The 12,229-nt window shown below is 54.2% G+C and overlaps 1 protein-coding gene across 1 annotated transcript; it reads right to left on the minus strand.

Moving 5' to 3' along the window:
* Positions 1–3,039: 3,039 nt before the first annotated feature.
* LY79DRAFT_256783 (uncharacterized protein) lies at positions 3,040–4,075 on the minus strand. The gene is made up of 2 exons (XM_060551893.1): positions 3,579–4,075; positions 3,040–3,275 (listed from the first exon to the last, which is right to left on the minus strand). Exons 1-2 carry the CDS (start codon positions 3,919–3,921, stop codon positions 3,118–3,120), a joined length of 501 nt encoding a protein of 166 aa, XP_060419466.1. The 5' UTR covers positions 3,922–4,075; the 3' UTR covers positions 3,040–3,117.
* Positions 4,076–12,229: the final 8,154 nt, after the last annotated feature.

The following is a 12,229-nucleotide window of genomic DNA, read 5'->3' on the forward strand; positions in this document are numbered from 1 at the left end:
ACAGGTAGCCAGCTAACGACACTAAATTCTAGTTTAGAGTGGGTGACAAATCTGATCCAGAATGGGGTAATTGCAGTCGGTCGGGGTTGCTTCCTACACAATGGTGATCCACGTGATTGATTTGGAGTCTGTGGATGGAGAGAAGACCTCCTCCTGTTGGAGTCAAGCACGACGGACATGGAGCTATGGTCCCGACAGCCGGTGCCGTCATTCGGGGACGGATACGATTGGCGGCCTTGCATGGCTTCTGCGTTGTCGTCACTGGACACGACTTACTCGACTCGATCGATGCTGTCGTGAAGTCGCCGACGGCTAATTCTTGCGGACCTTCGGGCCTGCGCTCGCTAAACCAACGACGACGCCGTCGGTGGGGTGTCTTGCAACACTCTTTGCCCTTCAACACCTACATGGTCGGGTTATCCTCTCGGGCGGTAGCGAAGCTAAGGGATGGCTGACGAGAATGTTGAGATGAGAGGGCCGATCTTCGCTATAACGATGGAAGCAGGGGGGTGGAATGACTCTTGCTCCCGCTACCGCTCTGGCGCCGATACATAGATATACACACATGCTGTTTGGGGATTTAAATTGGCCACTTTCCACCGGGGTCAAACCAACGATGCTGGGAATACCTGTCTACCTACCTGGTTCGACGGAATCGAAGCCGTCGGGAGCGAGAAAAACAAGGCAGACAGAAGCCCGTGGGAGTCAGCGTCTAGGGATCATACATCCATCCGGCAGGCCAAGGATGCGGCGTGAAGAGCGCGTCGATCCCGGGTCCATGGCCCGAGTGCGTTCATCGTGCCTCCATGGAGGCTTTGGAGAGCTTTCGGGATAATGCGAGCTTGAGTCGTAACCAACAGTCACGTGCGAGAAGATGGGATGTAATGAAAGATAGATGAATGGATTCATGAGGAATGGACGGAGCAGTAGGCACCTACTTCCGGCCGTAACCCCAACGAATCAGCCCCCCGGCAATCTCCATGTCCGGCTGCAGAATCAATGGCTTGGGGCTGGCTCCGAATGCCCGCAGGACCGAGCTGCGAATTTGACAGTGCCTTAATGGGCGAAAGAGAAAACAGCAAAGGAAAGAGAAAAGGCTTGAGAGCTGGGGTGTATTATTGTTGTCAAGTTTCATATTAAGGAACACACATACGACCGGCATTGTAGGCACCTGTCAGTACAATGCACGGATATCCGGGATGCCGACAGGAGGCACGCGCACGAGCAGTGAATAAGAGAAAGAGGGAGATACAGTACAATAGTGTAGGTAGCACACTGGCTGCAACGTGATGCAATGCGATGTGAAGCGATGCGAGGCCAGACGTTGATGCCAGCGAGTCCCGAGTCCCAGGGGTCCAAGGCCTCAGGCTTCCGCTTACCTCAAGGCCCCCAAGTACACACGGGAGGTGTTTCCCGTATGTGCGTGCCTGAGGAAGAAAACCAAAGCCGCCAGGCATAAATGCAGGCATCCAGGCATTCATTCAGTGCCTCGATCTACCGCATAACTAGGTAGGTAGCTAACAGTCACGTCGTCGCTGAGCCAGCAGAATTGGGTTATTGGGGCACAAAAGCTCACTTGCCGACAAACGCCGACTGCCCTCGGACGTCCTAATATTTACTGCTACTGCTCGTAAGCCAGCACGTAAATTTGCCTTCAACGCTAGCCACCTTGCGCCCGTCCCTCTCATCCGTGCGCATGCGAGATGATCATCCCCCCTCCCCACCACCACCACCATTACCACCACCACCGCCGCCGCCGCCGCCGCCCTCACATCGGAGGCAGCTCCGACAACGGGCAATGGGCGGCCAGGTATCCAAGGTTGTCGTAACAAGACTCAGGATGAAGTCTTTGTAGATGCGTGGTGGGAGCCACCAGGTTGTATGTACATATGTATGGGTGAACCTTGGGCCTCATCACTTTGGGGCGTCGGAAATCTGCGTATAGGCTAGGATGCCTTGACATGGATGCTGCATAGCCGTCGCCTAACCACGCTCCACTCCTCGACTCTGTAAAGTACATCGTACGTGGTCCTAGGCAGAGCCAGACAGGACTGTATAGGGTTTGCTTCCGCCTCGCTACATCCATGACCGACAACGTCTGGCTTGCCAGCTTGCGGTACGAGAACATGGACGCGCGCCCCTACAATCACCTCGATCAACACACACAAACACACACACACGCCGCCACAATGCGCCTTTTGATCGCCTTGGCGCGTTGGCTTCGACCTTCCTTGATTCCAACATGGCCATCCAGGTGCCTGCTGGTGTAACAAAACGCACAGGCGCTTGCAAGGTACGCACGTCAGCACGCTGCTAAAAGTGGCATATTGGAGAGTAGTTGGTCCCCACGATCCCCTTTATGGTGGTTAGCGCGCCACACACGGTATGGCGTGTGTGGCCCCTGGGACATGGGAAAACGCGAGAACGAAACTGGCTATATTGGGCCAGCAGTATACGGCCATGGTGCAACCGACGAGTGTCATGAATGGCGACGTCTAGGCGAATACTGGGCGGGACGTGGAAGAGCACACTGGCGGGGGTCGTCCGCCAAACGCTATGCCCATCGAACTGCCTTTACGTTTTCTGCCACCCGAGTTGTAGCTTTGACTGAAGCAATTGGATGAGTCTAGGTATTTTGACATGCAATTAATTTTCGGCCATACTCCCGGTAAGTTGTCGTGCCGTAACTCAAGGCCCGTGTTTGGACGCATTACTCCGACCAGGATGACCTTCGATCACCTGCCCACACACAGTTCCCCGGGTGAGGATTAACTTCCAAGTCGAACGGCGAGCGACCTACCATGTACCTTTCCTGACGGGCCCCGGTCCGTCTTCGGTAAACCCTATGTGGTTCAATCAACGTAGACGAGATGGCTTGCTTACCTACATTATGCAGCACAATGGTCAGCGCGCCATTAGTCTGAATTGACACTTGCCATGATTACGGGATAACCCATCAGCAGCGCCACGCTTGCATTGTCAGTGAATAAATGCATCATGCCCAGCATATGCGTGTCATTCTCACCATGGCAATACGAAGTACCAGGTAGCAGGGGAAAGTCATTGCTCCCTATGATATTACACCCCATAGCTGGCATCATAATAAAGGGGAAATATTCACCAACAGAGAAGTCCTGTAGCAGGGGGTAAGCATTGGTTACCTAGCAGGGCAATAACTTCGGCTTGGTACCATCGTACTTGTACCCAACCCGCCAGTGTCCATGTCTCACCTCCACCGTAATAAGGCGATTTACCATCCAGTCTGTGCGATTGACCTATGTTATGAGACCTCGCCGGTCAACAAGCACATACCTACATGTTCGGCTCGCCCTGCGATGCCAATAAGGTTAGCTCTGCGAAGGGGGGATGCTGATTGTGTCCTAGAGCTTAAACCCCTCCCGCTCCGAACGGAAAAGGGGGGAGAGAGACTATGTCAAGGCAGTGTGATGCGTGGTGCGTGTGCTGTGGGCGGCTTTACCCTCGTTTGACCAACTAGTTATGCTACATACACCATACTGCTGGGGAGAAGAGAGTTGGAGATGATGAGATGGTTTTGGTTGCGCTCACCATTCACTCACATTCCGGACCTGGCCTTCCAGAACGCAAGTGCGTTAGCTGCATGCCTAGGGCTAGATTGGGATGGCGTTGCGATGCATTGAAGGGCACCGGTGCAGATGAAAGGGCTAGGCACGTGAGGTACGATACGTTGAGTGAACAGTGAATGACTGTAGGTGAGCCAAGATAAGTTGTATATTGTATGCTGTGTATTCGCGTGTCTCCGCCTTTCCATCTCCTCCCTCTGTAATACGTGCTCCCCCCCTTTTCTTCTTCTTCTTTTTTCCCCCCTTCATGTTTCTCTTGTTCTCTGCCCTTTGCTAATGGCACCACTCCATGGCGGAGATGCGTTTGTCGTAGTAGCATTCGGTTTGGGAAAACAGACCCTCGGTGGATGACGACGGTGCGCTCTGGTGGTAGTACAGGGTACCTTGTACGTGGTGGTGCAAGCCCCACCTCCCCCAATTATTTCTCCACGCGCCCTAAGGGAAGACACTGGTGCCACCCATGTCTTCATTTGTACAGGTATATCGCGTAGCTGTGGGATTGCGAGGACATCGGGCTGCATTGTCACGAGAAAAGGACATGGACCCCCTCCCACGCGGGCGCTGAGGGATGGAGAAAGAGAGGTACCGGTAAGAGAGTTGAACGACCACCATATCACCGCATCGTCCGTTCACTCAACACACCCCCAACATGCCATCCACACACACACACACACACACGCCCTCCCCCACCAGCACTTGTTCCTTTCTCCCACACACACACACACACATCTCTGTCCTCCCACCCAATTCAACCACAACAGGCGACTCCATCCATTATTTGGCCGCACTGCCATCCATCGGCCGGCCACCTAATTCCCATCCATGTGTTGATCATTCTTCAACCTCTCGGGGACCTGAGCCTCACACCCCGCTAGCGATCCCGGCGTTAGCAGCCCATTGCAAGGATTCCTATGATTTCCTGTTATTTCACCAGCAACTTACTGGCTCGGCTTGTCTCCTGCACGTGACTAAGCGGATCTGTCCTGTCCCTTGCCCAAACTCACAGGCTTGTGGCATTTGTCCCTTTTTCTTCTTTTTAATTGTGGTGCACTTTTACTTCCCCAACCCCCTGTCCTTCTGCTTGCCACTCGTTCCTTCCTGCCTCCTTCTTCTCCATCTCCATGGGTGGAATGACGGTTAGTCATAGATAGGCCTTTGCGTAGTTACCGAGAGAAAAGAAGGGAAAAAAAAACGACAAGGAAAAAAAAAAAAAACCCCGCATGGGTAGCCCCTTTGCCAACCAGTCCATCGACCTGACGGCGGATTCGGTTGCTGGCCATATTGAAGGGATTTAATGGACCCGTCAACTGTTCCTCGAATAGCTGTCTGAGGCTACCTACCAAGTAGTTTGTTGTCTTTCCGCCCACACGGTACGTACCCTCCATCTCCCAACGGTGTGTGGCTTTCGCTGTGGCTTTCGTTGTGGCTTTCTCGGTACACTACCGTATCCACTGGGTAAATACAGCTCTGGCTAACGTACGTACTAACGGTAAGGGGGAAAGCGGCCGCCTAGGCGCTAAATCTATCATGGAAAGCGGTCAGCCCCCTATCTACCACACCCTCTACTACAATTAACGTTGAAAACTTATCAACCAACCAACTAACCCTGTTTCTGCCAGCACGCCAGCCCTTATTTGGCAGCCGCGATACCACTTCTCGTTAGCACGTACATTAGCCAGAGCTGTATTTACCCAGTGGATACGGTACTGTCAAAACATTTACTCGCATAACACATAACACATAGCACGTGGGGTGCCAGCCGCCTTGTGGCTGCGTCCAAGGCACCATGGTCCCTTTCGGACACAGGTCATCTGTGCCTTACCTAATGCGGACACTCCAATCACACTTGCTGGGCCAGCCAGTTAATGTTTGACTACATACTTACCTTGACTTATTTTCCTCAGATGTGAACAATAGAGCCGGACAGGAAATGGAAGGGGTCTACTAGCTTGTGAAGCTTGAGCTCAAGACCTGGTCCTTACTGCGTAGAGCATTAGCAACATTGGCGTCGTATCCTTTCCCTCCCATGCTCCCTGTCGGATCGATCTTTAACCATTCCAACACCCCAACCAAGCGATCCTGGCCGGGGTTGAGAGCCCGGGCCCTGCTCAGGCACGAATCAATACCCGCGCGGAGCTCTAAATGAGCAAAACTGAAAGCCAAAGCTGCTTTCGGCCTGAAGCACCCCTGTACTGCCCTCTCCTCCCCTGCCCCCGCTGTTGTTGATTTGCTGTTTCCTAGCACGCAAGGCCTTTCCGTGCATTGTTTGCGCTTCCCTGCTGCTCTGACACACCACGAAGCTAATAGCGTCTGGCACTGCGAAAACGAGCCACAAGCACCGACCATGGCACTTTCTCACATTGTCTTGGCTAGCGGGTCTGACGGGCACACCCAGGACCATACAGAAAAGCGCCGTATAGTACGTACCGCTGTCTCTATCTACCCACCTGCCTTCCATGGTACCTATCGCCTACTTACGTACCTCCCTACTACGCACCTACCTACACAGTAGATAGGTAGTTTGCAATCTCTTGCCAGGATGTACGCTCGCCAGTGGTTCCGGCACTCTGCCGACGGTGTTCAACGCCAATACAAACACTCCTTTCGGCATCAATTTGGAGCTTCAGACGAAGAGGTGGTTCTAGGATGCTGTTGTGCCTTGACGCAGCTCGGAACACAAGCGAACATTGGAGCGATACGCAAGAGAGTACAGCACCAACACTGTACTCAGTCAGTGGTAGTCGTGGAGATAGAATCGAAATAAGGCGGGAAACCGTCAACAAAGCATGGTGGACTATCCGTACACAATCCGGAATAGTATATTCGACCACCAACGAGAGGAGAAATGCCCTACTGGGCAAGAGAAGGCGTGACATCCTAGTCTATCCATGCTTGGGCTCGCTCGCCATTGTTCTGGGAATATGTTGGTGGCAGCATTGAATCCATGGGACGTATCACCCTCGCGGACACGACGAACAACCTACCTAGGTACTGTAGGTACTTGGGCACGATGAAGGGTAGGTCTGGGCTGTTTCGGCGGATTGGTTCGGTCCATTCTAGCTCCTTGGGCTCAGTCCCGTTCCGTCCAGTCTCAGGCCGGTTCAGTCGGAACAAACATCACCAGAGGGGGAACAAACGGACGAAACCAGATTAGCACTTCATTGGCGTAGCATGCCTGCGAACTGCCTTAGCGTTTCTCATGGCTGTTTCTCGGCCGGGTTCATGGCGCGCTTCGGATTCGGAGCAAAACACATCCTTTGGCGGCTGCTCTCAGCATCTTAACTACTGCGGTAGGTGCGTTGACACGCGTACTTGACATATCTGGTGGCATCGAGCTTTGGAGCGGGTAAACTAACAACTCGCAATCGGAACGAGTCCTTACACCCCCCCTTCCCATCGAGAGACGCATCTCTCGCCAGCCTTTCGCGATATTCAGACTTCAATGCCTCACCAAGTGCGTTGATAGTACCGGTACATGGTTCAACGCCCTCTCCTTGTCTTCTTGTCGGGTGTACCTTCCGCGAGGGTGTGGTTGACGCGGCTCACAAATTTCGCCATGGCTCTCCATGTAATGCCGTTGGTGGCCTTTGCAGGCTGGCATGGGATCTTGGGTCACGGAGGGCCCGTGGATGGATGGCTCGAGATGTGGAATTTCAGTGTTCCAACGTGGGCGTTACGAGCGTTGCAGTCGCTGGTCGCTGAATTCTGATGGCGTGATGGACGGACGGACGGACTACCAATATCGACGGCTATGCGTTGCTACTGGTCTCTGCGCTGCTGGGTGGCCTGTGTGCCAACAGCAGCTGCAGATACGTACCTCTCGCTTGGCGCTCTCCCTCTTTCTATCCCTGTCTCTGTACGGACATGTGGCTAAGGAGATATCCGTCACTACCTAGACGGAGACGTGTTTCCCTGTCTCAGATTCTCCAGAGCAGGGGCGCTGGAGCTATCGGTATCGACATGCCACCTTCCCTTCCCTTTTGTCATCTGTACTGCCTGTCTCTTGCCAGCCCTTGACCGGGCAAGCTTTTACTCTCTCCGCGGCCGCCTCCTCACCTTTCTCCTTTCCCCTTTTCTCTCCGCTGTTTATTCCGTTACGCCACAGTCTATCGAGTCCGTGGGCTGTGCTTTCCTTGCATTGCATTGCGTTGCCTTTCCTTCCATTCCCGCCTGCGTGCTCCCCTTCTCCCTCTTTGCTAGCTGCCCAACCGTGCTTTGCCTTTCCCATGACAGGCTTAACCTTGGTGTTCCATCCAGTCTACTGTATAAGGCCAGGCAGCCAAGGCAAGTGGTACAACTGCTTTGGGTGGGCATTTGGGCAGCGGTTGTCGTAGACTGTCCTTCAGCGAAACACGTGAAGCGATGACGGCGAGGGGACACGCACGGAGACGTTGTACGAGAGAAGGGGGCTAGAAGGTCCGTCTCTCGAGGAAAGTAGTGGAACGAAGCGTGGCAGGTATCATGTATGTACCTCGAGTTCCTGGTTTCTGACTTACGTAGATCGATCACACGGTCGAGGAGAAAGGCGTCCTTCCTCTTTACCCTCTCTCTACCTCAAGGTGCCGAGGCTGTGAGGTAGTCACGAGTCGATAACTACCTGCCTGCCTACGTAGCTATAGGACATACACGGCTCACGGTACGTATCTCTTAAGGCAGGCCAAAGTGGTCCTCTCTCCTCTCTACCTACCTCTCTCGCTCGCTCTGACCTTTTCATCCTTCAACGGCAACGGCCAGTTCAAGCAGGTACACTCAGGAACCGCATCGCGTTTCTCTCCATGGCATACATGCATGCATGCACGCATCCACCATGTCGTTCCCGTCATCGTCATCGACTCCCTCGCACTGCCGCATCCGTACCCGTCTCATCACGCACGCTTCTTGCCTCATTCTGATACCTTTGGCCGTGCTTCTCCTTCACTTCATCGCCGCTCTCCTTCATACTCCTACTCCTTCCCGTTCTCCCCGTTCCGCTTGCCCGTTTAATGCCTATCCTACCCCATCCTATCCGTCCCATTCTATTCTTACCCCCCTATACCTTGTCCCATCCATCACCGTATCTCAGTAACATGCCTCAAAGTATGCCTTCATCTTCCCCGCCCCTGTCCACCCCATACTATACTATGTACCTTCTGAACACCCATCTAGCCCGTACCTCCCGGCCCCTGGAGATTCAGCGAGCATGATCTTGGCGCTACCACCTTTCGAGACGCGAGGTCCATCCGACCTTTTCCCCATCGCCTCAGCTCACACCACCCACTTCACTCGACGTTGCTTGGCGGCACCGCTTTGCTTCGCAAGGACGCTCGTTGGGCAAAGAAACAAAATTCCACTCAAGGTAGCGAAGACATGGCTCACGTCTCCTTGTGGCGTCGCAGAAACAGGCCCCCGGGCTCATCTCGACGTCGGCCAGCTCCCCGCTGCAATAAACAGATCCTACCTCATCACCGCAGTGCAGTCACTGTACTTTCTACCTTGCTGCAAAGGTGGATCAAATTGGACCTCAGACCTGCTTACCCTTGGCCTCTGCAGACGTCCAACAATACGTAGACTGCTGTGGTGGATGCGACCTCGAGGTGAGCCTCCATCGATTAACCCCGTCTCCAAGGCTTTGACTTTGGGATTCTGTTGAAGAAAGACTGGGGAATCGGCGTCTTGGGACCCGGCCCCTCATTTCATCTTGGCTGTGCTCCCGGACGAGACAGCATGCTCCTCCTCCGAAAGACACTGGATCTTTGGGGATCCCTAACATCCTCTACCTTGTTTGTGCCTTGCATTGTTTGGGAGCAGCCGTAGCGGCGGCAGTCGCCGTATAGAGGGAGCATCAATATCCAACTCGGCATCGAGACACCACCACCAACTTCATCACCAACAACATCACTGCGCTCCCACACCCCACCCCCCCTTTCAAGTAGAACACCCATTCCACCACCGCTATAGATGAGGCAGAAATGATAGGCAAAAAATGAGCATGATGGTTACGCCATTGTTCACTCACAAATACCAACTTGACGGCGGCCGGTATCCTAACTCTGGGAGAAGGGGAGAAGGACATTGGAAATCTCCCGAGTTATCTTGGGCGAACCAAAACCACAAACAAAGCAACAAGCATCATCTATCATGATGTTACCCTTCGATCGATGGCATCTCCGTTGTCTTGGCGTGCCGCCTCTTGTCCTCTTTCTACTAGACCTTGAGGCGCCTGAGCTTAACCTTGCTGGACTATTTGCCCTCCTCTTTTCTTCACTCCCAACATCCGCCCATCTAGTCCATCCCACCAGCGACGGCAGCAACGACAGCCAGCCAGTAGTATTGGACTACATTACATGAAGGTTGTATTGTCTACCCTGCCCTTGGCGATAGTGCCGCGCCAAGGAGTACCGCCTGGTACGTTTGCTTGGACATCAGTCACGGTGCCTTAACACTCGGTACTTGGCCGCCAGTCTCGTACGCAACGTAGTGCCAACTTACAGAAGTACGGACTGCCTGTGCCAAGCACCCGCGCTACCGACCAGGCCGGCCCGCCAGTACATCACTGAGAAGGAGAGCGTAAACAGCAACGCCTTTGCAAAGCAGAGCAGGATACTAAGGTATACCGGACCCAAGACAAGACTTGGATACCTTCAGGGTGCATGTGCCAGGCTGCTTGCTTGTCAGCTCGTAGGCCTCGCCAGTCCGCCAGTCGATTTGAGCCAAGTCCAAATTCATCCTCTCGCTCGCTCACTCGACAAAGCCCATCCCCCCTCGGGAATACCTGCGGCATGCACTTTTTTGTACTCTATCTGGTTGTGCAGCTCGTGGGCGCTTGGTTTCTACTTCAACCCAGTCTCATTCGAGCCGAGTCGAGTCGAGTCCTTGCACACCTGCATCTGCGCTTGCACTGGTACTGTTACTGACCGTCATTAGATACTTGTACCTCTTTCTTGCTCTCTGTCTGTCTGCTCTTGCGTCCGTCTCGCTCGCCCACTAGCTTCTCCATCTCCTCTTCTGGCTCACATGCATGCCTACATGCCCTACCATACCTAACTACTTCAGCAGGCACTGAGAGGCATTTCTGTTCTCTGATCGCCGAGCGTTTCCACTCCCATCTTGCCCCCCCCCTCAAACTACCCCCAAACTACCCACACCCACACCCACCCACCCACCCACACACACACACACACACATTCTCTCATCGCTGCACTTTTCTTTCTCTCATTCTCTCTGGTCTTCCTACCCACTTCCTCCCTCACCCCACCCCACTTCTCTTTCCTCTCACACCTCCTCCCTCCATCACACTCCTCTCCATCTCTATTCAGCTTTTACGCACCCCCCCCCCCCCCCCCCCCCCCGGTATCCTGCTTGCCGGTCTGCTCCTTGGGTCGTGTGTCTTTGCGTCCAGTCCCCAGTCCCAGATTCATCGCCGCCGCCGCCGCCGTCGCCGCCGCTGTCTCCTCCGCCTCACCCTACCTCCACGTTCGTCGGCTGCTTTCTCCAGGAACAGACGGACATGCACTCGTCTCCATTATCATATTGCAGCGACTGTTGTTGAATGCCTGTCGCTGCAGGGCTTTCATACTCCTCATCCTCCATCCCTCCTCGTCCTCGTCTCCTTCTACCGCTTCACCAACGCCGCTGCTCTTCGCTCTGCCCCGTCCGCCCTGTCTTGCTTGGCTCTCTGACGTACATGGTAGAGCTTCATCTGCTACCCTTGCTCGGGTTCAAACAGCTTCCTACTACCCTCGACCACGGCACCTTGCCTGGCCTGGCCTGGCCCTACGTCGGCATCCCGCCTGAGCCTTGGGCCCGATCTGCCCTGTCTGTTGACAAGGCCTGTTCTATCCTCGTCTGCCCTCTCGCTCGACCTCGTCTTGTATTCTCCACCCGGCTGCCCTGGGCGAGCTCCCCTTGTCGCACCGCATCAGCACCTGCACTGCACAGCAAAGTACATATTTCATCCAGTGTTCCGATCTTCGCGCGCAATTACCAGTTTTACCGTCGGGCACCGACATCTTATAAGTCCCCCGCGACATCCAGTCCCCGTACATCAACCTCTTGCGTCCCCGGTTCCTGAAGCTTGTAGGAACTACACGAGTTCGAGGCCCAACCGTTTGGTTCTAGAGTCAAAAACCTCCGAGGCCCTCCTTCTGTTTGCATCCCTCCTTCCCGACCTCTAAATTCTAAGGGTCCCGCTCCGCATTCATCAACCTTTCAACTATCAACCTTCCTCCTACACTCCTCCTTCTACTACTTGCTCTTTCCCGCCACCCACAACCTTTTACCGTTTTCCCTCCTTTGCAACGGGTTCGACCAGCGTTGTTCATCTGCGTACACGTACATGTCAAACCCACACGGTCATCGGCAGCCACACCGTACCGTCCTTTCAGCAGGGCCAGAGAGGGAATACCAGCACGCGCAGCTAACAAGACTCCCGCCCATCGTACCGCCCGTGCTGCGCTCGACAAACCTTAAAATACTGGATCTCACCATCAACCTCCGGTTCCTGGCCCACGCAAGCCACAAGCCTCTTACATAGGCACTTGCGGACCACTGTTCATACATATCCCACCTTGAAGCTTTACCCCATCCCTGGTACAGCCAACAGATCACAAGGGGGGAAATATATCCGGTTGCCAATTCGAGGCACTTTC

This window comes from Colletotrichum navitas (genome assembly GCF_030913465.1).
Source record: "Colletotrichum navitas strain CBS 125086 chromosome Unknown LY79scaffold_4, whole genome shotgun sequence".
NCBI classification, from domain to species: domain Eukaryota; kingdom Fungi; phylum Ascomycota; class Sordariomycetes; order Glomerellales; family Glomerellaceae; genus Colletotrichum; species Colletotrichum navitas.